The 25782-nt window shown below is 38.7% G+C and overlaps 1 protein-coding gene across 2 annotated transcripts in view; it reads right to left on the bottom strand.

Annotated features, from left to right (window-relative positions):
- Positions 1-740: 740 nt before the first annotated feature.
- KLHL1 (kelch like family member 1) overlaps positions 741-25782 on the bottom strand; it is a 168008-nt gene continuing 142966 nt past the window's right edge. For both annotated transcript variants that reach the window (XM_058186471.1, XM_058186472.1), the window contains exons 8-11: positions 25016-25178; positions 7703-7915; positions 4746-4917; positions 741-2569 (exon numbers count right to left, since the gene is read on the bottom strand). In XM_058186471.1, the coding sequence (XP_058042454.1) occupies positions 2510-2569; positions 4746-4917; positions 7703-7915; positions 25016-25178 (608 nt within the window). In that variant the 3' untranslated portion in view covers positions 741-2509. The remainder of the gene's footprint in view (positions 2570-4745; positions 4918-7702; positions 7916-25015; positions 25179-25782) is intronic.

The following is a 25782-nucleotide window of genomic DNA, read 5'->3' as shown; positions in this document are numbered from 1 at the left end:
TTCAATCATAACAATACAAGAGCAAACCATAGATTTAAACTCGATGTTAACCGTTTCAATCTTGATTGCAGAAAATATGACTTCTGTAACAGAGTTATTAATACTTGGAACACACTACCTGACTCTGTGGTCTCTTCTCAAAATCCCCAAAGCTTTAACCAAAAACTGTCTACTATTGACCTCATCCCATTCCTAAGAGGTCTGTAAGGGGCGTGCATAAGAGCACAAACGTGCCTACCATTCCTGTCCTATTGTTTCCTTTCATTATATCCAATTAATATAGTTATTATATACTCATACTCATATATATGCTTATATATTATATAGTTGTTTTCATGCTTTTGCTTATATATACTGTTGTGACAAAATAAATAAATAAAAATATGTTATCTAATACGTACTTGACAAATAAATAAAATAAAATAAATAAAAATAAAAAACTTCTAAGCAGTAAAGATATCCCTATAATCACAGATGATTTATTGGTGTGGAATCAGATTGATGGTTTTATCATGCAAGTTTATGTTCTTACAATGACCAAAGCATTTATTTTTGTCCTGAAACCCAGGGCCAATCCGCAGTCCGCTTCCCTGAGCCCTAAAATGCAAGTTTATTTCCCATTTGCTTCTCATTAATTTATGGCATTCAAATTATGGATAGATCACAGAATTCGCACCAGGCTACCAATTATAACTGAGGACAAAATGAAAAGGCTGAAAAGATCCAAGTCATTTGGACACCAATGTTTTATTTAATTAGCAAATTAGTCTGGATGGGGAAAGACAAGCCAAAAAAAGGACGTCACATTAGCCAAAATTTTATTCCTGCTCCAGTTGAAAATACCCTTGAAATCAGATTCTTGCCCCCCCCCAAGTAGCAGTGGAAATCAACATCATTTTGGCACCTTAATAAGAAAGTTCAACCATGCTTAGGATATAATACATCCAAGAGTTACACCCATTTATGATCCAGGGCATTGAGTGACCACAAAGATGACTTCTGCCTCCCATTCGTATACAAAGCAGAATTTTACAAAGGCAACATGACTCATTGACATTTTTTTTTTCATACATGCAAAGCAGATGCTCTGCTGGCAGGGCACATCATTTTGGCAAAACATCTGGGCTTCCGTTCTCTTGTATATGAATGTTTCATTCCTTACAGCCAAAACAGATATCACATAGCAGCCTTACGCAATAGCTCCCCAAAGTTTTTTTTTTTAAATTAAAGATCAGATATATAAAAAAGCTATCAACTCAATCTGAAGAGAGATGGGCTTCTAAAAACCTTTCTTACATGCTAATTCTTGCCACTGCAAGCCTCTTTCTTGCTTTCAATCTATCCACATTTTGCCATTGGTAGAGAAAGCAATTTGGAAGTGAGTATCTTAAAACCATGTGCCTAGACTTTCTTTCTCCAAATAAACAAGCCAATCCGTCTGAGTGGCACTCATTTAAAAAAAAAAAAGCAAAAAAAGCAAGAGGGCTGGTTCTCCCATTGAAAAATTGGGTCAGCCCTTAGGTTCAATCATCACGGCAATCGGAGAGTAATTCAAGTTAAATTGAATTACAACACAGCAAAGATGGCTTCTGAAAAGACAAAAGGCATTAGAACCTCCGTATCTCTCTTACTGCACCCTTAGGTCCCAGTGAGTGAGCAATTCCTTGCAATTGCTCAACGATCTCTCTTAAAATGATGCAATGGTGGACAAACTGTCATTCTTCCATCTTCTACAGACATCTCACATGCAGGAGGAGTTCAAAAGCTTTGAAAGAAAGAACACTTCACATGCTTGAGTAGGGTAGATTTGGGGTCGTATTCCTTTGGCTTTCCTTTATGGCATCGAACCCCAATTGTCTGAAGGTTCACTCTTCTGTCTGAAACACATTTGTTCCGCAACACTCAATAGAAACACAATTCCATCCAAGCCAATTTAGTGGAAGGACCACTAAAGTCATTGATTAGGAAAACAATTGTGGTTTAATGTCAAATAGTTTTCAATGACGAAAAAGAACTGTGCCTTTGTACTTTCTTACAAGAGGAAACAAAACTAGGATTTTGTCCCGTCTCATCATTGTCTATGTCAGTAGCAAAGTGCTAAAATGTTTGAAGATAAGGCCTTAAGCGAAAAAGAATGCAAATAAATAAAATACAACTTTTTAAGAAAAAACTATGTTTTACAAAGTGACAGTGTGCTGTGATGGAGTTAAAATATCTAGTGCTATGAAAACCATCCATTTCTTAAGAAAATTTGGTCTTTTGCTTGGTTTCTTTTAAATAGCCAAGAGATCAGTAACTGAATTTCTTCCTTTTCACATACACAGATTGGCTACTAAAACAGATTTTTCCCCCCTTGTTATAACATTTTGTTCTCTTCATTTTAATGTCTGTGAGTTGTGATCAACAGAACGCTGAGGGTATCTATTGACCTTGTTGCTTGACAAAATTTTCTTTCTTGTTTGGCAGAAAAATCCTGCTTAGAAGTCAATAAAATCCATTACAGATCGTGTCATGGTTGCTTTATGACTACGACGCAGGCCCCAGCTCTTCCAATATTTAGAGATGCCATCTGCAGAGAAGAAATAAATATTAAGTTTAAGTTCCAAAGTGAAGATGAAATGCTAATAGTTTATGGTACTTTATGTATTTCTGAGGAGTTTAAATTGATCATTCATAATTCAGGAACTTTTTAAAGTTGATAAAATATTAGCTAAATTCATAAGCAGTAGTCAAATTCATCATATCCAGAATTTCTGCATGAATATTAAATCATGACAAGTTTATTTAAACCTTCCTTCCTTCCTTCCTTCCTTCCTTCCTTCCTTCCTTCCTTCCTTCCTTCCTCCTTCCCTTCCCTTCCCTTCCCTCCCCTTCCTTTCCTTTCCCTTCCTTCTCACTGTTTGATTTCAATCCCTTCTTTTCTGATGACTACAAAATAGTATTGTTCTAATACACTACTGTGTAGTCACAATTAAGATATAAACAGAAATAATATAACCTCAGTATAGTGACAAAGCATTTACAATGAGTATTGCTTGCAATCTATTATGGATCTATATTTATTAAAATTATATTTTTATTCTAATTACATAGATCTAAGGAGCAAAAGCCTTGTTTAGGAATCTTCTTAAACATAGATTGTATTTCATTTCCAATCATCTGATCATACCTGTCTATGTACAATCCTATGTGATAATTATTAGTATAATAAAGAAATTTTCATTTTATCTGAGGAGAGCCACAGCAGGTATACAACATCTACAGAGTTCTACAGAGGAATTATTGAGTCTGTCATCTGCACCTCTATAACTGTCTGGTTTGGTTCTGCAACCCAACAAGACAGACACAGATTTCAGAGGATAATTAGAACTGCAGAAAATTGCTACCAACCTGCCTTCCATTGAGGACCTGTATACTGCACGAGTCAAAAAGAGGGCTGTGAAAATATCTACATATCCCTCACATCCTGGACATAAATTGTTTCAACTCCCACCCTCAAAACGATGCTACAGAGTATTGCCCACCAGAACAACTAGATACAAGAACAGTTTTTTCCCGCCATCACTCTGCTAAACAAATAATTGCCTCAATACTGTCAAACTATTCACTAAGACTGCATTACTTATTAATCTTCTCATCGTTCCTATCACCCATCTCCTTCCACTTATGACTGCATGACTGTAACTTGCTGCTGTATCCTTATGATTTATATTGATTGTTTCCTAGTATGATTCGATTGTTTATTTATACCCTATAACTATCATTAAGTGTTGTACCTTAGAATTCATGATGAACATATCTTTTGTTTTATGTACACTGAAAGCATATGCACCAAGAGAAATCACACTTGGCCAATAAAAAAATCTATTCTATTCTATTCTATTATGATTCTTAATGAACGTATCTTTTCTTTTATGTACACTGAGAGCATATGCACCAAAGACAAATTCCTTGTGTGTCCAATTACACTTGGCCAATAAATAAATAATTCTAATTCTAATTAAGAAGGAACTCTGATATAGCATGTTGGTCTAGGGCTAAGCTAGAGAATACACAATGGAAAATAGAGCTTCATCAACTCTTTTTTTATAAAACTAGACAAGAGCTGGAATTTTAAATAAGAGAGATGAGGAAAGTCACCATTGTACCTGACAAAAGTTAAACACAAACTAAAAAAGAACAACACAAGTATTCCAACCGCAGGCCTGATAACGATAGTAGGGTTCCATGACTGGGAAGTTCATTGACTAACCCATTATTTCATAAAATGTTTTCTTGACCATCAAGGAACAAAATATTGACTTTTCTTTAATATGACATTTCAGAAGTTGTAGAGCAGGGGTGTCAAAACTCGATTTCATTGCGGGCCACATCAGGGTTGTGTTTGACCTCGGGGGCCAAATAGGTGAGGTCGTGGTGGGTGTGGCCAGCTCAATGACACTTGTGTCAGGGGAATTCCTCCCAGGCTCCATTTTCATTGTCAGAGCACTGAAGAAAGCCATCGTGGCCAGAAATGGAGCCCAGGTGGGATGCACTTGGCCCTCCCAAATTCTGTTTTTGCTGGCAGAGGCACCATGGGCCGGTCCTTCACTTTTTCCAGGGTGGCCCTGTGAGACAAATCTAAGCACCTCACCTTGAGTTTGACACCCCTGTTGTAGAGTAAATCATTGCTATAATTGCAGTGCTGTGAAGTCACAGTTATCCACCGATCCTTCCAAGCCTGCAAAGCACACAGTGAGGGATACCTGTGTCCATTCGTTGGTCTGTGGATCATAGGACTCCATTGTATTTAGGTACGTCTGGCCATCATAGCCACCCACCGCATATAACTTATCGCCAAGGATGCAAACGCCCACAGCATCACGAGGCATGCTCAACGGGGCCACCATTGTCCAGGTATCAGTTTTGGGGTCATACCTATGCAACAAAAGACAAAGTATACAAGATGAGAACATATTTAGGAATCACATTGTACATCTTTCTGTCCTAGAGGTCCAATAGTTTCCTTGGGAACATATTTCCAAAATCAGTCTGGTTAGCCATAGAAGGTAAATGGATGATAAGTGCAGTGTTCCAATATCTCAGGGGCTGTCACAAAGAAAAGGGAGTCAAGCTATTCTCTAAAGCATATGAGGGCAGAACAAGAATCAATGGGTGGAAACTTATCAAGGAGAGAAGCAACTTAGAACTAAGGAGAAATTTCCTGACAGTTAGAACAATTAATCAGTGGAACAATTTGCCTCCAGAAGTTGTGAATGCTCCAGCACTGGAAGTTTTTAAGAAGAGCTTGGATAACCATTTGTCTGAAGTGGTGTAGGGTTTCCTGCCTAAACAGGGGTTGAACTAGAAGACCACCTATTCCTATTCCTATTCCTTATTCTATTCTATTCTATTCTATTCTATTCTATTCTATTCTATTCTATTCTATTCTATTCTATTCTATTCCTATTCCTATTTCTATTTCTATTTCTATTCCTATTCCTTATTCTGTTCTGTTCTGTTCTTGTTCTTGTTCTTGTTCTTGTTCTTGTTCCTGTTCTTTTTCCTGTTCCTGTCCATATTCCTATTCCTATTCTATTCTATTCTATTCTATTCTATTCTATTCTATTCTATTCTATTCTATTCTATTCTATTCTATTCTATTCTATTCTATTCTATTCTATTATCATGATCTAATTATTTTCTTCACTAAAATACTGTATTGCGTTCAGAGAATTCTTTTCATTCATTCAGGTGCTTAATAATGCGGCTGTTTTCTTCTTAGACCAAACTGAAATATGCTTTGAGTATTCAGATACCTTGCAGTGTGAAGTCGAAACATATATTTGAAGCATTAATGCTGTAGAGATGTAATGCATAAATGTTAAGATATGTGTCTATGCAGTGGTGAAATCCAATTTTTTTTTACTACTGGTTCTGTAGGCATGGCTTGGTGGGTGTGGTGTGGCTTGGTGGCTTGGTGGGTGTGGCAGGGGAAGGATACTGCAAAATCCCCATTCCCTTCCCACTCATGAGGGAAGTATATTGCAAAATCTCCATTCCCACCCCACTCTGGGGCCAGCCAGAGGTGGTATTTGTGGGTTCTCCAAACTACTCAAAATTTCCACTACCGGTTCTCCAGATCCTGTCAGAACCTGCTGGATTTCAACCCTGTGTGTATGCCTAAACTGCTTGGTTGGTTTCTTGGTTCATTCTGAACAATGCAATTAGAATATAAGGCAATAGTTATAGTATAACCATTTCAGTTTTCTGTTAGGTAAAATATCTTTCCTCCCCCCCCAACGATTGGGGTTGGATTTAATTTTATTATGTAAAGCCAAGTAAAACATCCCTTCATTTTTAACTGCATTATATCTTAAGGGAATATTGAACAATGTTACCAGTAGCGCTGTTGCAAAACTGTCAATATATTTCAATTCAAAATGCATATTTTTTTCTTACACTTCGCAGCAATTATTTCACTCCAGCTGAGGTTAAAAGGCTTTAGGCAATGGAAAGCTAAAAAGCTTTTCTTCCTACCTTCAGCTCAGCACTAGCAAATTGATTTTTTTTTTTGTATGCAAAAACTTTATGGTATCTCCTGTTTCACCTTGGGGCACATCACGTTATTATGAAGATTAAGCACACGGTCATTTTTTTGTTTTAGGAGATGAAATAAAGCTATAAAATGAAGGCAGCATTTCAGTCTGCATGCTCATTTCTTTCTAGGTCTGTCTGGGGTAGTTTTAAGTATTCTATTACTCCCCTGCTACTCCTTTAGAAAACAAAAACAAAGAAAAACAAAATACAATTTCTATTCATTACGGCCGTGTTTTGTTTTCTGTGCAGTGATGGGCATTCATCCAGATTCTTTGAGTGGGAAAAAAAAAAAAGACAATTCTGCAGCAAATACTATACTGAAGTTTATTGTCCTAAAGCCTGTAAAATAAAGGCTTATGCTTGCTAGATATCCTTGTAAAATAAAAACACATTTATCCCCACAAATCCATCATCCACAGGACCACAATCATCTTGAATCCATGATCTTTGCCCAGGTTTGAAGATAAGGGCTTATGTAGAGTCATGGAAATGCTGACTGAATCTATTTAGTACTTGGTAGTACTTACCAAGTATTATTTAGAACTTGGTAATTTCAAGGATTAATTGGAAAGTCAGGCAAATATCCCAGATGAAGACAATGCAAGCTACTTTGTTGTCGCTGCCCAAGTATCAGTAGTGGGTTGCTACCGGTTCGCCATGGTTCAGGCGAACCGGTAGCAGCGGCTGCAGGAAGCTCCGTCCATCCACCCAGATGTCATCAAAAATGCTCTGCGCATGCGCAGAAGCTTTTGTGCATGTGCAGAAGCACTATGTGCTCTGCACTAGCGATATTGAATCTGTAGCAGCGGGATTTGAAATCCACTACTGCCAAGCACCTACCCATGATGCAGTTAAGAATTCAGTTCAGGGGAGATTGGAATATTGCAATATCATTTAATTCGGAATATAAGACAATAAAGACAGAGAAAAGAAGTGAGTTGAGAAGAGAGAAGCACAACTTTTATCATTTAATCTTGAACTCCCAAAATAAATTGAAAATCTATTTCTATATCTCCAAAATCCATGATTTTTTTTTGTGTGTGTGTGGTGATAAGAACATTTCAAATCAGTGGCTTTGTTCACCTTCAGACCCATTGAAATCAAACTCATAAAAGATGGATACCTCTCAACGTAATCCAAGAGTCTGGAGCAATGGTTAGAGGCAGGGGCATCATGACCTCCGACAGCATAAAGAAAACCATCACAGGTGGCCACGCCAACTCCTCCTCTTCTTTTGCACATTGGAGCACACATGTTCCACTTATTGGTGTGAGGATCATAATACTCCATAGAACTCAAGCAAGAACTTCCGTCTCGGCCACCAACTGAGTATAACCTAAAATAAACAGCATAGCATCGTTAAGCATGAAAAATTTTAGTCTTAGTCTTCTCCTCCATTACCCTGCTTGTATTCCAATCTATATTCTGGAAAGGTCAGTGTATAGTGTTCAGACACTCTTGAATATATTTTGGACACTGAAGCACTTAATCCGCTGATGGATCACTCCATAGAAAGTATCTAGTCTTATTTTTATATCCAATTTATATTGCGACCCATTGTGCATATGAGTATACACACACAAACATAAGGTAAAGGTAAAGGTTCCCCTCGCACATATGTGCTAGTCGTTGCTGACTCTAGGGGGTGGTGCTCATCTCCGTTTCAAAGCCGAAGAGCCAGTGCTGTCTGAAGACGTCTCCGTGGTCATGTGGCCAGCATGACTCAACGCCAAAGGTGCACGGAATGCTGTTACCTTCCCACCAAAAGTGGTCCCTATTTTTTCTACTTGCATTTTTACGTGCTTTCAAAACTGCTAGGTTGGCAGAAGCTGGGACAAGTAACGAAGCTCACCCTGTTACACGGCAGCACTAGGGATTCGAACTGCCGAACTGCTGACCTTTCAATTGACAAGCTCGGGTGTATACATATATATATATTTAAATTGTATCTCATACGTCATCAATTTCATGTTGTAAATGCAGAGGCATGTGTGGCATAACATATGTCATAAAAATTGTTGAAATTCTTTCCATTCTCCTTCAATTTTATTTAAAAACTGAATTTCTTTCAAGGCATCAAATACTTTATTGCAGTTCTCCTAGGACCTAGCTGATAGTTGAGTTTTTGTGATTATTTTTTATTTATTTATTTATTTATTTATTTATTTATTTATTTATTTATTTATTTATTTAATCACATTTATATACTGCCCTATCTCCCAGAGCACTCAGGGCAGTTTACAGCCTAATAAAAAACATGCATATAAATAACAGAATAAAACACCAATTTAAAAAACTTATTAAATAAGGCCGAATGTTAAAAATTGCAATAAAAATAATAAAACCCCATTAAAACCAAATTAAAATTTAAAATTCTAGTCCAGTCCTGCGCAAATAAATAGGTGTGTCTTAAGCTCGCGGCGAAAGATTCGAAGGTCGGAAAGTTGACCTTAATTGTAAGGAGTTTGTGAATGTTTCCAAACTTGCAAATATCGCTTCATATTGGAGAATATCTTTGATTCCTGTTCTTCAGTCAAATCTAAAGGAAGATATCTTGGGACACACTTCTCTCATCATCTCATCGTCTTTTAATGACCCCATAATCCCTTGCAGGGTGGAGTCTGGGCAACTGAATGGAGCTAAGTGTTTACTGGCTGGATGCCCTTCCTGTCGCCAGCATGGAGTTTTTTTTCCCAGCAGATATATTCTCAGTGTGCCGAGAGAAAGAAATATCTGCCTCTACCTAGGATTGAACCCACAGCCTCTGTATTGTGAGGTGAGAGCTCCACCTCTAGGCCACCGCACCACTCTTGAGACACACTCTCTAATGGGGCATTTTCAAATCAAGATCAGGTTAAAGTCCAGGAAGATTGAAGGACGGTGGTAAGATATTCACAGGAGAGAATTGTAACCACACCATCTATTAACTTAAAAAAAACACACAATAAGTTCAGAAACGCATGGTTAAGGTTGTCGATGTATAATTGCCTTAATCCCCCTTGACAAAATTGATTTCTCTAAGAAAAAAAATACCCTTGATTTAGCCTCTGGTAGATTCTTGGTTGATGTTTTGATAAGCTCAAGGTCTGAAAGTATTTACAAAAGGTGAAGGAACATGTTCAGGATTTACACTGAGAGGACAGGACCAGAATTTCCCCTGCACTATTACATCAGCCTTTGAAACTGACCCTTTTCTTTTCCCTAGTCATACTATAAAATATTCACTATTCATCACAGATGGGTATTTACAGTAATCTGGCTAATCTTGATGTTCTACCAACAATAGTTAATGAAGGGAGGCAAAGGGCCTTCCCGTCCAAGATGAGATCAGCCTTGTTGTAAAAGCTGTAACATAATCAGCAGATTGTCATTGGGAGCTGTCCATGGTACTAAACCTGGCACCAAGAATTAGCCCATCCCTCCTTATTTCTATGCCTAGCACAGAAATGTTTGGAAATTTGTGTGTGGGGGGGGGAATGAACCAAAAAACCCTCACAAAATATTATCCAGTCCTGACAAACTTTTTTTAAAAAAATGGCAATACTGAAAACATAATAGAATATTCCCATGCTTGTTTCCTAATGTTTCCTAATAATTCTTCAGACTGTTGAAAATGCAAAAAAGTCCCTGGAACATATTATCACTTCTGGTGGACATGTCCTAAGGCAAAAAAAATACTGGTCCAGAATTAGAAATTGGATAGAAGAGATAAGTAGCCATTTCAAGTCCATTGACTTGAAACCAGAGACATTTTTACTAGGGATATTAAGCAGAACATACAGTAAAGGATTTCCGCATTTGATTTTACCCATAATTACAGCTGCAAGGATTGTCTATGCACAGTTCTGGAAAAATGAAAAGGTACCAACAGAGGAAGAAATAATCAAGAAAATTCTGGACTGTGCGGAGATGGATAAATTAACACCAGAAATAAAAGAAAAGGAAGAGACAGAATATTATCAAGTATGGACCAAGTTGTACGATTGGTTAGAGAATAGGAAAAGTAAATATGAATAAATGATGGAGAAGAGAATGTGACAAATCTATAAAATATTGTAAATGAATAAAACTAGATATAAAGGGATGATAAAGATAATAGAAGGGGAAAATGGGGAATATATAAAGTAGAAAGTATGTGGAATGAAACTGACATGTAAAAAGAAAACACATATTATATGTTTGTGTTATGTATGTTTGTGTTGTGTTGTTGTAAAATCAATAAAAAACTTTTTTTAAACTATGGCGCACACACACACACACACAAAAAGAATATTCCCATGCTACAGAGCAATTAACTATATTTTAAAATTTTGATAGTTTAATTTAGTTACCTGGCTCTATCTTTTATTGCAGAGTTAAAATTATAAACATTAAAATAAAATTAAGGGGGGAAAAAGCAAAGCAAAACATAATACCCTGTTTCCCCCAGAATAAGACATCCCCTGATAATAAACCCAATCGGGCTTTTGAGCACATGGCAATAAGGCCAAGCACTTATATCAGGGTTCGAAAAAAATATAAGGCAGGGTCTTATTTTCGGGGAAATATGGTATTATATTACAGTTAGTGGTGAGGTCATTGATGGGTGACCAGAATTTTACAGACAGTGTAACAAAATTTCTCTGTATTTGAAGATATTGTATCATATTGGTCTGACAGAAACAGCTGTATATAAAAGAGAGCAGAATTTCCTGGATATTTTATCGGGTAAGGAGTCACATAATGAGTTCATGAATCCCGATAGAAGGAACAATATAAGAGGACACAAGCTGGGGTTTCAGGAGGGACTTGTCTACAGAGATAAAAATCTCACTCATTTTATATATGGACTCTCTAGAACTGTTATAAGAAACTTAATTACTTGTTTTATATGGTTGTTTATATAGGAAATATTATGGTCCATAAATCAATCTGATATACCCTAAGCACAGAAAAAAACAACATCTAAATAGTATCTATGGTACTTCCCACTGTACAAGATATGACAGTGTAAGAAAGTGGAATACTTTAATTTACAATGCATTTACTTATATAAGTTAATTCATTATATATTGTAACTTCTCAGTCTCTTAGAATGCTAAAATAATTGATATATTTCAACTATCCAGGAGCATCATGTTCACCTCTGCAGAGTTAAACCTAATGCAAGAATAGCCACACCATAAATATTGTGTCACCAATAGAGAGTTAATGAAAAATGCATCTGTTTTAGGTAATATAACTATTGAAGCATGGCATTCTAAATGCAGCTAACAAATTATATTATGTTTGCTGGCCACAAATTGTGCAAACTGGCATTCCAATGTACTGATAGAAGTAGATATATAAGCTGATTTATGTGGGATTTGTCTGAGAGATATATGAGCTATCATCCAGAACTTTAAGATTAGAAAACAATAGTAAAATGGAGTTATATTAGATGTGATTCAGTTCTTTCTACAGTAGAGGCCAAAATTGTGGCAACCTTTTGGGGAAAATATGTTTTTGAGGTTTGATGGCTAATAACACCACTTTTTTTGGGGGGGGAGGAGTTTCAAGATAATCATATTCCACTGCTGGAATGGCCTGAGAATAGCCCAGGCCTTAACCCAATTGAAAATCTATGGCGCCAACTAAAGAGATTTGTTAGTCAGAAGCGACCCAGCAATAAAACCCAGTTAATAGAAGCCATCATTCAGTCTTGGTTCCTCATTTTAACAGCTGCAGAACTAAAAGACTTGGTTCACTCCATGGGAAGATGTTGTAAGGCTGTAATTCATGCTAAAGGTTACCCAACTAAGTATTAACTGACGTGATAATTTTTGTATATCTCATTTTTTCTACGTGTTTCAGTTTTCTTCTTTAGACTGTAACTGCTATTCTAAGAGCAAATCCTTCATAAAAGTTATTGCATTACGTTCTTGATTAAATAATCTTTCCATTGATATATAATTTTATGGCACTACTGCAAAAAAAAAAAAAAAAGTGGTGTTATTAGCTAGTTTTAGAAAATACACTTTTCCCAAAAGGTTGCCATAATTTTGGCCACTACCGTATGTATGTTGTCAGGATAATGACAATTAGCAAGAGGTGTAAATCATTACTGTAAATGATGACTATATTTGCCTTTCCAACAATGGGCTCTTAAAATTATGCACTTAGAAATAAATATTTCTGTATCTAAACAGCTTTACTTCACAAACAGAACCAGTTTGGTTTAATGGTTAAGGCACCAGGCTAGACACTGGGAGACCGTGAGTTCTAGTCCCACCTTAGCACGAAACCCAGCTGGGTGACCTTGGGCCAGTCACTCTCTCTCAGCCCAACTCATTTCACAGGATTGTTGTTGTGTGGAAAACAAGAGGATGAAGGGATTACAAGATATGTTCGCCATCTTGGGTTGTTTATAAAAAAAATAATAATGATAAAGGCAGGGTATAAATAAAGCAGCAAATAAATAAATAATCAGAGGGAGAGAGGAATACTAGGGCAATGCATAAAATGATTGTGAATGCAGAGGATCAAAAGATCAATCCTGTTCCTTCGGTTCTGGAACTGTCTCTTTGCAGGAGGAACAGAAGCAACTGGAAATAGATCCAATGAAGTATTATTTTTTTTTATTGGTCTATAGTATACAAAAATATTTGGTTCCTCCTGCAAAGAGACAGTTCCGGAACCAAAGGAAAAGGATTGATCTTTTGATCCTCTGCATTCACAATCATTTTATGCATCGCACTGGTATTCCAGCACTATTGCTGGTATTCGCTGGTATTTTTTTTTTTTTGTATTGGTCTATAGTATACAAAGGAGATGTGGTGGCTTAGTGGCTAAGATGCTGAGCTTGTCGATTGAAAGGTCAGCAGTTCTGCGGTTTGAATCCCTAGTGCCACGTAATGGGGTGAGCTCCCGTTACTTGTCCCAGCTTCTGCCAACCTAGCAGTTCAAAAGCACGTAAAAAATGCAAGTAGAAAAAATAGGGACCACCTTTGGTGGGAAGGTAACAGTGTTCCATGTGCCTTTGGCATTTAGTGATGCTGGTCACATGACCACGGAGACGTCTTCGGACAGCGCTGGCTCTTTGGCTTTGAAACGAAGATGAGCACTGCCCCCTAGAGTCAGGAACGACTAGCACATATGTGCGAGGGGAACCTTTACCTTTACCTTAGAGTATACAAACTACATTATGGGGCTCCTACATTATACTGATTATGGGGCTCCTTGCCAAAAAAAAGAAAGAAAGAAAGAAAGAAAGAAAAGAAAAAACCCTGGGAGTGGGGAAAAAAGCTCCAACAAACCAAGGTTACAAGTTTTATGCCTACAGTTAGTTTTTGCTACATTGGAAACGGGAAGAAAACATTTTAAATCACTGTATGACCTCCAAACCTGAATAGCTTTGACAGAACATTGGGGGTGACCTTGTAAGACCCTCCCGCATAATATTCTGTATGATTCTTTCCTGCGAGATGCTAAAAATCAGTTCTATAAACAATAGCAGTTATATTTTGTCCATATATTTCCTCCTTTTAAAACCATCCTGTTCATATGCTAAGGAAGACAAAGGTCTTTCCCCCCCCCCTTCCTGAATCTATTCCAAGGTTGCTTATATGTGATTTTACTACAGTCCTGCTTTCACCCAAGGTATAAACCATCTCCAAGCAGGGAATAAAATTCTAGTTACAATAAAGGAAGCATCAGCAAATGAAATATCCACCCTGAAAAGATTCCTTCAGCAAAATTCTGATCTTATTGCACAACCTATCAGATGGGGACTGCAGCCAAGAAATTAAAAGACGCTTGCTCCTGGGGAGGAAGGCTATGGCAAATCTAGACCTCATTCTAAAAAGCAGAGACATCACCCTGCCAACAAACGTGTGTATAGTCAAGGCTCTGGTTTTCCCAGTTGCAATGTATGACTGTGATCATAAGGAAGGCTGAATGCCAAAGTGTTGAGGCCTTTGAACCATGGTGCTGGAGAAGACTCCTGCAAGTCCCTTGGGCTGCAAGGCGATCCAACCGGTCAGTCCTAGATGAGATCAACCCTGACTGCTCTTTAGAAGGCCAGATCCTGAAGATGAAACTCAAATACTTGGCCACCTAGTGAGAAGGAAGGACTCACTGGAGAAGAGCCTAATGCTGGGAACAACTGAGGGCAAAAGAAGAAGGGGATGAGAGAGAATGAGGTGGCTGGATGGAGTCACTGAAGCAGTCGGCGTGAGCTTAAATGGACTCCAGAGGATGGTAGAGGACAGGAAGGCGTGTTCATGGGGTCGCGATGGGTCGGACATGACTTCGCAACTAACAACAACAATTGTAATAACCGTGCAATGAGCATACCAAAAGATAAACTACTCAACAGATTATTTATTTACCTCACTCGAATAGGCATACTTATTGGCAGCATTTTTGTCAGTCTCATTTCATGAGACCTAATTAATTAACTCAGAACATTGTATTGCACAAGGGATTTTCATTATATCCTCAATATGGATCATGGGGAGGGCGGGGGGAATAGTATCCACTATGTTCATTCAGGTATTATTAATCAACGTTTTTTTTCAGAAACTCTAAGCATACATTTCTCTGGAAACTGCCGCAGCCTTTGACTTAATTTTCATTGATTTTTTTTTCTTTTTTATCTTTCCATTGAAATAGTGGAACTGGTCTATAATGTGGCGAGACATATCCATAATGAATTTCAGGACTTATCCTTGCTTTTCAAAGAATTGGAGTTGGACAAACAAAAGCTTTTACCTATTTTAATATCTACCTGATTTAATATTTGTTACATGTTAAGTACAATTCTCTGTAGTGTTCTGAATGTATTCAGTCTTTAATTAATTACTTCTGGGGGGAAAAAACGAACCAACTTTAGAATGGCCAAACTGGCACATTTTGGGAGAAAAATGGAACATTCTTCTCATTCGTTCATCTCATTTTATACATAATTAATCACGGTGACACCTTGACAAGATGACAGGACATAACACGCCTAGGCATGTTGACTCAGATTCTATTGAACACAATGTGACTTATTTCCTGAAACCTACAATGATGACAACTTAGCCTACAAAAGATTTTATGCTGATGGATAAAGGGAATATTAAAATCTGAAAGATTGAAGTTATTTCTCATTCTGTAAAACAAACAACCCCTCCAAAACCAGTATTTAAAACAAACGAAAACTAGATTTCCAAATATTTTATTTGCTGCTGTTGTTGTTATTATGTAAGAAGCTCTATGTGCAATGATTTGCAAGCTTTACTTCTACACAGAATATTCTTAGACTACCTTCTTTTCTTCTACCCTCCCTCCTTCCATTCTCCCTCCCTCCTCTCCTTCCCTCCCTCCCTCCCTCCCTCCCTCCCTCCTTCCTTCCTTCCTTCCTTCCTTCCTTCCTTCCTTCCTTCCTCTCTCTCTCTTCTTTCTTTCTTTCTTTCTTTCTTTTTTGTTTCTCGCTCGCTCTTTCCTTCCTTCCTTCCTTCCTTCCTTCCTTCCTTCCTTCCTTCCTTCCTTCCTTCCTTCCTTCCTTCCTTCTTTTTCCAATTATTTTATTTGCTGCTGCTGTTGTTATTATGTAAGAAGCTCTATGTGCAATGATTTGCAAGCTTTACTTCTACACAGAATATTCTTAGACCTTCCTTCTTTTCTTCTACCCTCCCTCCTTCCATTCTCCCTCCCTCCTCTCCTTCCCTCCCTTCCTCCCTCCCTCCTTCCTTCCTTTCCTCCCTCCCTCCCTCCCTCCCCTTTCTTTCTTTCTTTCTTTCTTTCTTTCTTTTTCTTTCTCTCCCTCTCTCTCTCTCTCTCTCTCTCTCTCTCTCTCTTTCTTTCTTTCTTTCTTTCTTTCTTTCTTTCTTTCTTTCTTTCTTTCTTTCTTCTGAATTGCTAAATATAAACACCCCAATGTCTGTGCTCATGTACTGATCACCAATAAAACTTTTTGGGAGCTTTACAATTATGAGAATAGGTGTCGAAAGATCAAGCTCACATACTGAATTATGAATGAAGTCCAGATGACTCAGTAGGAAATAAATGTCAACTCAACTTTCAGCACGGTATGTATTTAAACCTCACATTTAAAGAAAAAGGCAAAAGTCTTCAGGAAGTCAAATTCATCCAGGAACAATGAATGAGGGCCATGTGTGTTTTTAAATATACCTGATAGCTGGTTTTCTTAAACTTAGTACAGCTAAAAAATCTACAGTGATTTCTGCTTGTGATTTTTGACCACAGGGTAACCAAATGTTGGCTGCATGTGATCTCTGACAAAAAAATGAAATTGGAGAAGTTCAAACTCCCATTTAATAAATAAAATCAAAATAATAAAAAATAAAAAATAAAATAAGATGATGATGATAAGTTGATGAGATGAGATGAGATGAGATGGTATGGTAAGGTAAGGTAAGGTACTAAAATAATAAAAGTAAAATAAAATAATAAAACTCTTGTTTTAAGATGCAAAGACTCCAGAAAGGAAAGAAATGCAACTGCTTCAAATACTTTGCATGGTACTGAACTTTATTTTTTGAGAAAAAGAAAGTGGGACTGGATTTTACTACAATTACTATAACTGGATCAGATAGAAGAGAATACTCGTAGCTCAGGGCAAGCCACTAGTATATAAGCCACAGAGAGGGCAAGCCATTAGTATATAATAAGAAAGCAGATCTTACTCCTGTCCCAGTGAAACATCTGCAAGAAAACACATCAAGATCAGAGAGCACCAAGGATGCCATAACTAGAACATTTCCATCACATCAACTTCCCCTTCAGGATTTTGATGGAAATGGTATCAAGATGAAGAGGCCATCATGCACAGGTTGCCAGCGACAATTCAGTGGTGCTATGCCAACAGGACCAATGCTTCAGGGCTTTGAGGAAGAGGCATCATTTAGACCACTGTGCCTTGAAATGCACCCAAAATGAAATTGCACGACCACAATGTGTGTTTGTGCCTCTCTCTCTCTCTCTCTCCCTCCCCTCCCCTCTCTCTCTGTGTGTATGTGTGTATGTATGGCAGGATAGGTTTGAGGATAGATTATAAGTAACTTTTTTTGAGTCTCTAATTGGGCCAGCTGTTAAGCAACGACTATATATATATACTAATTACTGAGAGAGAGAGAGAGAGAGAGAGAGAGAGAGAAGGATGGATGGAAGGAAGAAAGGAAGGAAGAAAGGAAGAAAAAGAGAAAGAAAGAAAGAAAGAAAGAAAGAAAGAAAGAAAGAAAGAAAGAAAGAAAGAAAGAAAAGAAAAGAAAAGAAAAGAAAGAGATGAATCTTTTCATTCTACTAAGTAGATGCGTGGCTATTGAATCATGGAAAAATAGGAATATATAACATATGAAAAGTAAAAATAAAATAATAAAACTCTTGTTTTAAGATGCAAAGACTCCTGAAAGGAAAGAAATGCAACTGCTTCAAATACTTTGCATGGTACTGAACTTTATTTTTTGTGAAAAAGAAAGTGGGACTGGATTTTACTACAATTACTATAACTGGATCAGATAGAAGAGAATACTCGTAGCTCAGGGCAAGCCACTAGTATATAAGCCACAGAGAGGGCAAGCCATTAGTATATAATAAGAAAGCAGATCTTACTCCTGTCCCAGTGAAACATCTGCAAGAAAACACATCAAGATCAGAGAGCACCAAGGATGCCATAACTAGAACATTTCCATCACATCAACTTCCCCTTCAGGATTTTGATGGAAATGGTATCAAGATGAAGAGGCCATCATGCACAGGTTGCCAGCGACAATTCAGTGGTGCTATGCCAACAGGACCAATGCTTCAGGGCTTTGAGGAAGAGGCATCATTTAGACCACTGTGCCTTGAAATGCACCCAAAATGAAATTGCACGACCACAATGTGTGTTTGTGCCTCTCTCTCTCTCTCTCTCCCTCCCCTCCCCTCTCTCTCTGTGTGTATGTGTGTATGTATGGCAGGATAGGTTTGAGGATAGATTATAAGTAACTTTTTTTGAGTCTCTAATTGGGCCAGCTGTTAAGCAACGACTATATATATATACTAATTACTGAGAGAGAGAGAGAGAGAGAGAGAGAGAGAGAAGGATGGATGGAAGGAAGAAAGGAAGGAAGAAAGGAAGAAAAAGAGAAAGAAAGAAAGAAAGAAAGAAAGAAAGAAAGAAAGAAAGAAAGAAAGAAAGAAAGAAAGAAAAGAAAAGAAAAGAAAAGAAAGAGATGAATCTTTTCATTCTACTAAGTAGATGCGTGGCTATTGAATCATGGAAAAATAGGAATATATAACATATGAAAAGTAAAAAATAAAGTTTATTTTGATATAAACTAGACTGCTAACGATTTTCACAGATGCCACCATGCGAGGCAAAATACCTAACATATACAAAAATACTAAAAATGAGTTTATTGCTGAGATTATTCATGAGTTTCTGACAATAAATATATGCATATATGCAGACATAAACAAGAAAGTTTAAGCAGTATAAAAATTAACAGCTTGATTCTAGCATACATCACAATAAATCTGTCCTCTATGTCTAAAGGTTCATTTTTATAGCTTACATTTTCTTTATAAATGAGGGTCAAACCTAGGTTACATTAAATATGTAGCACACAGCTGAATCTTGAAGGAGATACTGTAGTTATAAGAGAACACATGTATAATAATAATACATAAAATATTAAGTGATACTAAGAAAAATACAAATAGAAATGGCATCCCATTAGTTGGGAATATTGTGGAAGATTTTAAGTAGTACAAAAGAGAATGAAAATATCGGTGAAATAATATTTGACAGCCAAAGGTCTGAATAATTCAGAAGAAAGCAATGAGTCATTGGCCAAAGAATAAATCCCAATGGACCATGTCCTACCATCTTCGCCAGTTGCGCCTCTTCCTTATGCACAGTCACTCATGCTCTTGTTACCTCTCGCCTGGACTACTGCAATGTTCTCTACATGGGGCTCCCCTTGAGGAGCACCTGGAGACTTCAGCTAGTCCAGAATGCAGCTGCGCAGGTGATAGAGGGAGCTGGTCGGAGCTCCCATATAACACCAATCCTGCGCAGACTGCACTGGCTTCCTGTGGTCTTCCAGGTGCACTTCAAGGTGTTGGTTACCACCTTTAAAGCACTCCATGGCTTAGGACCGGGTTACTTACGGGACCGCTTACTGCCACCGTTTGCCTCCCACCGACCCATGCGCTCTCACAGAGAGGGACTCCTTAGGGTGCCATCAGCCAAGCAATGTCGGCTGGCGGCCCCCAGGGGAAGGGCCTTCTCTGTGGGGGCTCCTACCCTATGGAACGAGCTTCCCCCTGGACTTCGCCAACTTCCGGACCTTCGGACCTTTCGCCGCGAGCTTAAGACCTATTTATTTATCCGCGCGGGACTGGCATAGAATTTTAGTTCTTTTTAGGGTTTTAAATTTTTAAATTAGGTTTTGGGATTTTAAAAGCATTTTTAGATTGGGCTAATTTAAATAAGTTTTTAAATTAATATTTTATTCTACTGTATGTATTTGATTGTTGTTTTTATTTTGCCTGTTCACCGCTCTGAGTCCTTCGGGAGAAGGGCAATACAAAAATTAAATATTATTATTATTATTATTATTATTATTATTATTATTATTGTTATTGTTATTGTTATTGTTATTGTTATTGTTATTATCTTCAGAATCAGGGCGTGAGCTTGAGAACGGAACTCATCTTTGTTGGCACAGCTTTGTCTTTGTGTTATCAGTTAGCATAGCATGAAGAAAAATGAATAGCTTCAGTTAAATCAGTTGTCTAGGTTGGTGACCTTTGCTTGAATAAATCAAATTGCATTGTAATTTTAACTTGCTAAGGCTGCCAAATGGAGAACATGGATGAAGAACTGGACAGCTCATCAGAAATTTAGCTGTTCACTGGTGGGTCAGCTATTGGGCCAGGCATTCTGAGATTATGATCATGGACACCGGAAGTCCTCTATTTGGAATAAGTTTTAAAATTTAATTATAACTATTTGTAGATCGGTTATGTAGAGGGAGGGGAATATCTTAGAGTTTTGATGTATCTTTCAGCATTCAGCCATTTTTTAAAAAAAAATGTTTAATATTGGATATACTTGGAAATTTGGGTTTTTGGAGGTTTTTTTTTTGGACAAATGGTTTTTCTCTTTTTTGTTTTTAGTGTTGGATGTTTCTTAGTCTGCTTTTCTTCCCCCTTTTCTGTGTTTTATTTGCTGATAAAATAAATAAATAAACATGTTTGAAAAGATGGAACAAGTTTTAAATTGCAGTCACTAAATCTTTCCTTCTCTATATTTACTGTATCTGTGTAATATCTCTCTCCCTCCCTCCCTCTCTCATCTATCTATCTGTCTGTGTCTGTCTGTCTATTATATATTTATCTATCTATTTATCTATCTATTATCTATCATCTATCTATGTAGCATATTTAAGAAAGTAATCTAAGATGTAACATTTTCACCCTTGTTTTTATTCAGAAAAATCTTTTGTTCTGTATTCTCTCTCCCTCCCTCCTCCCTCACCTTCCCTCCTCCCTCTCTCCTGTCTGTCTGTCTGTCTGTCTGTCTGTCTGTCTATCTATCTATCTATCTATCTATCTATCTATCTATCTATCTATCTATCTATCTATTTTATTTATTTATTATTTGCATTTCTATACCGCCCTTCTCCGAAGACTCAGGGCGGTTTACAGCCAAGTTAAAAAGACATATACAAACATTAAAACACGCTATTTCAATTTAAAAATCTGATTCCATAGGCCGAATATTAAAATAACAAGTAATAAAATCACCCATTAAAATTACCCTTAGGCCAGCCCTGCTCGGTGAAACAAAAAGGTCTTGAGCTCGCGCTTAAAGGCCTGGAGGTCGGGAAGAAGGCGTAGCCCCAGAGGCAATTCATTCCATAGGGTAGGTGCCCCCACAGAGAAGGCTCTTCTCCTGGGGGCCACCAGTCGACATTGTTTGGCTGATGGCACCCTGAGGAGACCCTCTCTGTGAGAGCGCATAGGTCGATGGGAGGCTATTGGTGGCAGAAGGCGGTCCCATAAGTAACCTGGTCCCAAGCCATGGAGCAGTTTAAAGGTGATCACCAACACCTTGAATTGCACCCGGAAGACCACCAGCAACCAGTGCAGCTTGCACAGGAGAGGTGTTATATGGGAGCTCCGAGACGCTCCCTCTACCCCCTGTGCAGTCACATTCTGTACCAGTTGAAGTCTCCTGGTGCTCTTCAAGGGGAGCCCCATGGAGAGAGCATTGCAGTAATCCAGGCGGGGAAGTGATGAGGCATGAGTGACCGTGCATAATGAGTCCCGGTCCAGGAAGGGACGCAGCTGGCGGATCAGGCGAACTTGATAAAAAGCTCCCCTGGTGACGGCCATCAAGTGCTCTTCTAACAACAGCCGTGCATCCAGGAGAACGCCTAAGCTGTGAACCAACTCCCTGGGGGCCAATGACTCACCCCCCACAGTCAGCGACGGAACTAGCTGACTGTACCGGGACGCCAGCATCCACAGCCACTCCGTCTTGGATGGGTTGAGTCGAAGTCTGTTCATCCCCATCCAGACCCGAAAGGCTTCCAGGTACCGGGACATCACACCGACGGCTTCATTGGGGTGGTTCGGGGTGGAAATGTACAGCTGAGTGTCATCAGTGTACAGCTGGCAACTCACCCCAAAACCATGGATGATCTCCCCCAGCGGCTTCATATAGATGTTAAACAGGAGGGGCGAGAGAACCAACCCCTGTGGCACCCCACACGTGAGGTGCCTTGCGGTCGATCTCTGCCCCCCCTCCAACACCGTCTGCAAGCGGTCAGAGAGATAGGAGGAGACCCACCGAAAAATGGTGCCCCCCATTCCCAAGCCCCCCAACTGCTGCAGCAAGATACCATTGTCGATGGTATCAAAAGCCGCTGACAGATCTAATAGGACCAGGATAGAGGAACAACCCCTATCCCGGGCCCTCCAGAGATCATCAACCAACGCAACCAAAGCCGTCTCCGTGCTGTACCCTGGCCGGAAGCCGGACTGGCACGGGTCCAGATAGACAGTTTCATCCAGGTACTGAGGGAGCTGATGCACTACCACACTCTCAACAACCTTCGCCACAATAGACAACAACCTTCGCCACAGATATCTATCTATCTATCTATCTATCTATCTATCTATCTATCTATCTATCTATCTATCTATCTATCATCTATTTATCATCTATCATCTATCTATCTAGCATATTTAGGGATGTAATCTAAGATGTAACATTTTCACCCTTGTTTTTATTCAGAGATAAATCTAAAAATTCTGCACAATTGTAGAATTATTACCCACATTAGGCTCCTGTTTGGATGTTCTCTGCATTCATTCATTAAATAATAAATAAATAAACATTCAAATACCCCCCACCCCGTTCCCATGTCAGTTACTCACATACACACACACTGCTTCATACACACACACACACACACACACACACACACACACACACACACACACACACACTTATATCTACAGACTTCATCCACAAAGCTACTTCTCCACATTCCATACCATCTGTCAAGGGCTAATGAGTTTCTGCATAATAGTGGCACTTTGCAATGTGGTTATCTTTAGAAACATCATAAAGAGATTTCTTTTTGAAAAGTGACAAAAGGTTGGCTTCACCATCCTAAAATATCTGTAATAGAATATTAGTCTTCTATGCTGGAATAACATTCCCAGAACTGTCATAATACAGCTCAGTTTGTGGTATTACATTCCATGCAACAGTTGGTGTGTGCAGTAGTCTTGGTATTTAAAGAGCGTTAAAGCCTGTTTCCAGTGAACAACTTCTACCAAGGCGAGCCAAATGGATGTTCCCAAGACTCAACTGAAAACTATGAAAGATATGAGGATCTGTTGTGTGATTTCTCAAGACGATGTACAATGTGGAACTATGTTGCTCTACAACTCCCCGTGTGCAGATAATATTAGTTCTTCCAAAGAAAAGAAAGAAAACTGACAACATTTTATAACATTCTTCATTACAGCCACATGGTTATCGCCGCAACTAGCAAACAGATGTTATATTACAGGGCCAAAATTCACTATGATCAGTCGGGCAGGAATATCTGTCCTCAAATATCTGTTATGAAAAAAAGCCAATGAACAGCAATGCTAAATTCTGGTTTTGTTTTTAGTGGCTTAGCTCTTCATGCTAGACCCTAAACCATGCTTCACAAGTCACATACAATGGTGACAAGAACATTGAACAAAACACATATTAGCATAGCAAATATTCAGAATTTTTAAACTAGATAAATTCATGGGTGAATTTAAACAGATTAATTTGTATTAAAAGATATCATAAAAATATGCCTTACTGTACCCAAAAAGTGAACTATGGGGGTGAACTGATGCTTATTAATTTAGAAACAATTTCTCCTAACATACATTTGACTTCAGAGGAAGTTTGCTTAAAATGCTTGCTTTTATTTCAAATTCCTCTAAATTCTGCTTGAAGCCTTTAATTGGTTTGGCACAGTTTGTATCTCCTCATTTTCTATTTTTATTCTATTTCATTCGAGGGACGGAATAAATAGGTATATTATCTATGAGCCATGGTGGCACAGTGGTTATAGTGGAATATTAGAAATATGACTCCGCCCACAGTTCGGAGTTTGATCCTGATTGGCTCAAGGTTGACTCAGCCTTTCATCTTCCTGAGATTGGTAAAATGAAGACCTAAATTGTTGGGGGCAACATCCTGATATTTGTATATTGCTTAGAGAGGGCTGCAAAGAACTATCAAGCGGTAAAGGTAAAGGTTCCCCACATATGTGCTAGTCGTTCCCGACTCTAGGGGGCAGTGTTCATCTCTGTTTCAAAGCCAAAGAGCCAGCGCTGTCCAAAGATGTCTCCATAGTCATGTGGCCATCATGACTCAATGCCAAAGGCACATGAAGCGCTGTGGTCCCTATTTTTCTACTTGCATTTTTAGGTGCTTTCGAACTGCTAGGTTGGCAGAAGCTGGGACAAGTAATGGGACCTCACCCTGTTACGTGACACTTGGGATTTGATCCACTGAACTGCCGACCTTTTGATCGACAAGCTCAGCATCTTAGTCTAAATGCCACTGTTATTGCTATTGCTATATTACAGAATATAAAAGCACTCATCATTGGGCATTACTAGCCAAAAGTTTTAATCAACTCTTTAAATTTTATGCAGCTCCCCATGCTGACTGCAATCTGTAATTGGTAGCAATAACAGAAAGGAAAGAGAAGAATTTGAAAGAGAACTAGATCTAAAAATTGTAAGGAGAAATGATAATAATAGCCCATCACTTGCCTTTCTCATTGATGTTTAAACTGCTTGGGAGGAAAAGCTACATGGGATATGTAGGGTGTTCTTGCAGACAGCCATTCAAGCATGCTGATGCCCAAATCTCTATCTCTCTCCCAGTTGCTATTCTCAATTCTCCCCTACTCACTTGCCATTTAAAGCTGCCACCCCAACGGTGCTTCTGGCAATGGACATATTGGCCACAAAGGTCCACTGTTGACTTTGTGGATCCCACCTCTCGACTGTATTCAAATAGCTCCAGCCATCATGACCTCCTACTGCATAAATGGGCCCTTCAAGAACAGTAACTCCTAAAAAGAAGAGGCAGAGAAAGAACGTGAGAACACAACCAGCAACGGAAGGAAAGACTTCTAAAGGCTTAACGAGAGGGTCCTTGGTGCTCGCTGAGCTTGCTTGTTTTCTTGCAGACGTTTCATGACCCAAATGAGGTAACGTCATGAAGGCTAATGAGAAATGCAAAATAGATCATGGGCCAAGGTATGGGGACATGAAGTACTGATCAGGTCCTATTGACCTGGAGGTCCTAATGAAGGGACATCTTAATTCCATAGACTGCTTAGGTAGCTTTGAAATGTATAATTTTAGGCTAGAGGTGGGAAATCGTTCTCTTTGGGTGTTGTTTATTAATGTAGTTTTTTTTATTTTCTTTCTGGGAGCTATGGGGATATGGCCAGGGGTGGGGCTGCTGGGGGTTCGCAGAGGTTCAGGAGAACCTCTAGCTAAGATTCTGTGCAGTTTGGAGAACCCCCAAATCCCACTCCTGGCTGGCCCCAACCACCCCGCCCCTCCACTCCACTCCCAGGAGTCCCCATGTGGCCCGTTTTGGATGCAGGTAAGTGCAGGGTGTGCACAGAGGCTCAGGGAGGGTGAAAATTGTGCCTACTGGAAGTTCGG

Source organism: Ahaetulla prasina, chromosome 5 (assembly GCF_028640845.1).
Source record: "Ahaetulla prasina isolate Xishuangbanna chromosome 5, ASM2864084v1, whole genome shotgun sequence".
Lineage (NCBI taxonomy): Eukaryota > Metazoa > Chordata > Lepidosauria > Squamata > Colubridae > Ahaetulla > Ahaetulla prasina.
The sequence above is the reverse complement of the archived record's forward strand: the minus strand, read 5'-3'. Positions and strand labels throughout refer to the sequence as shown.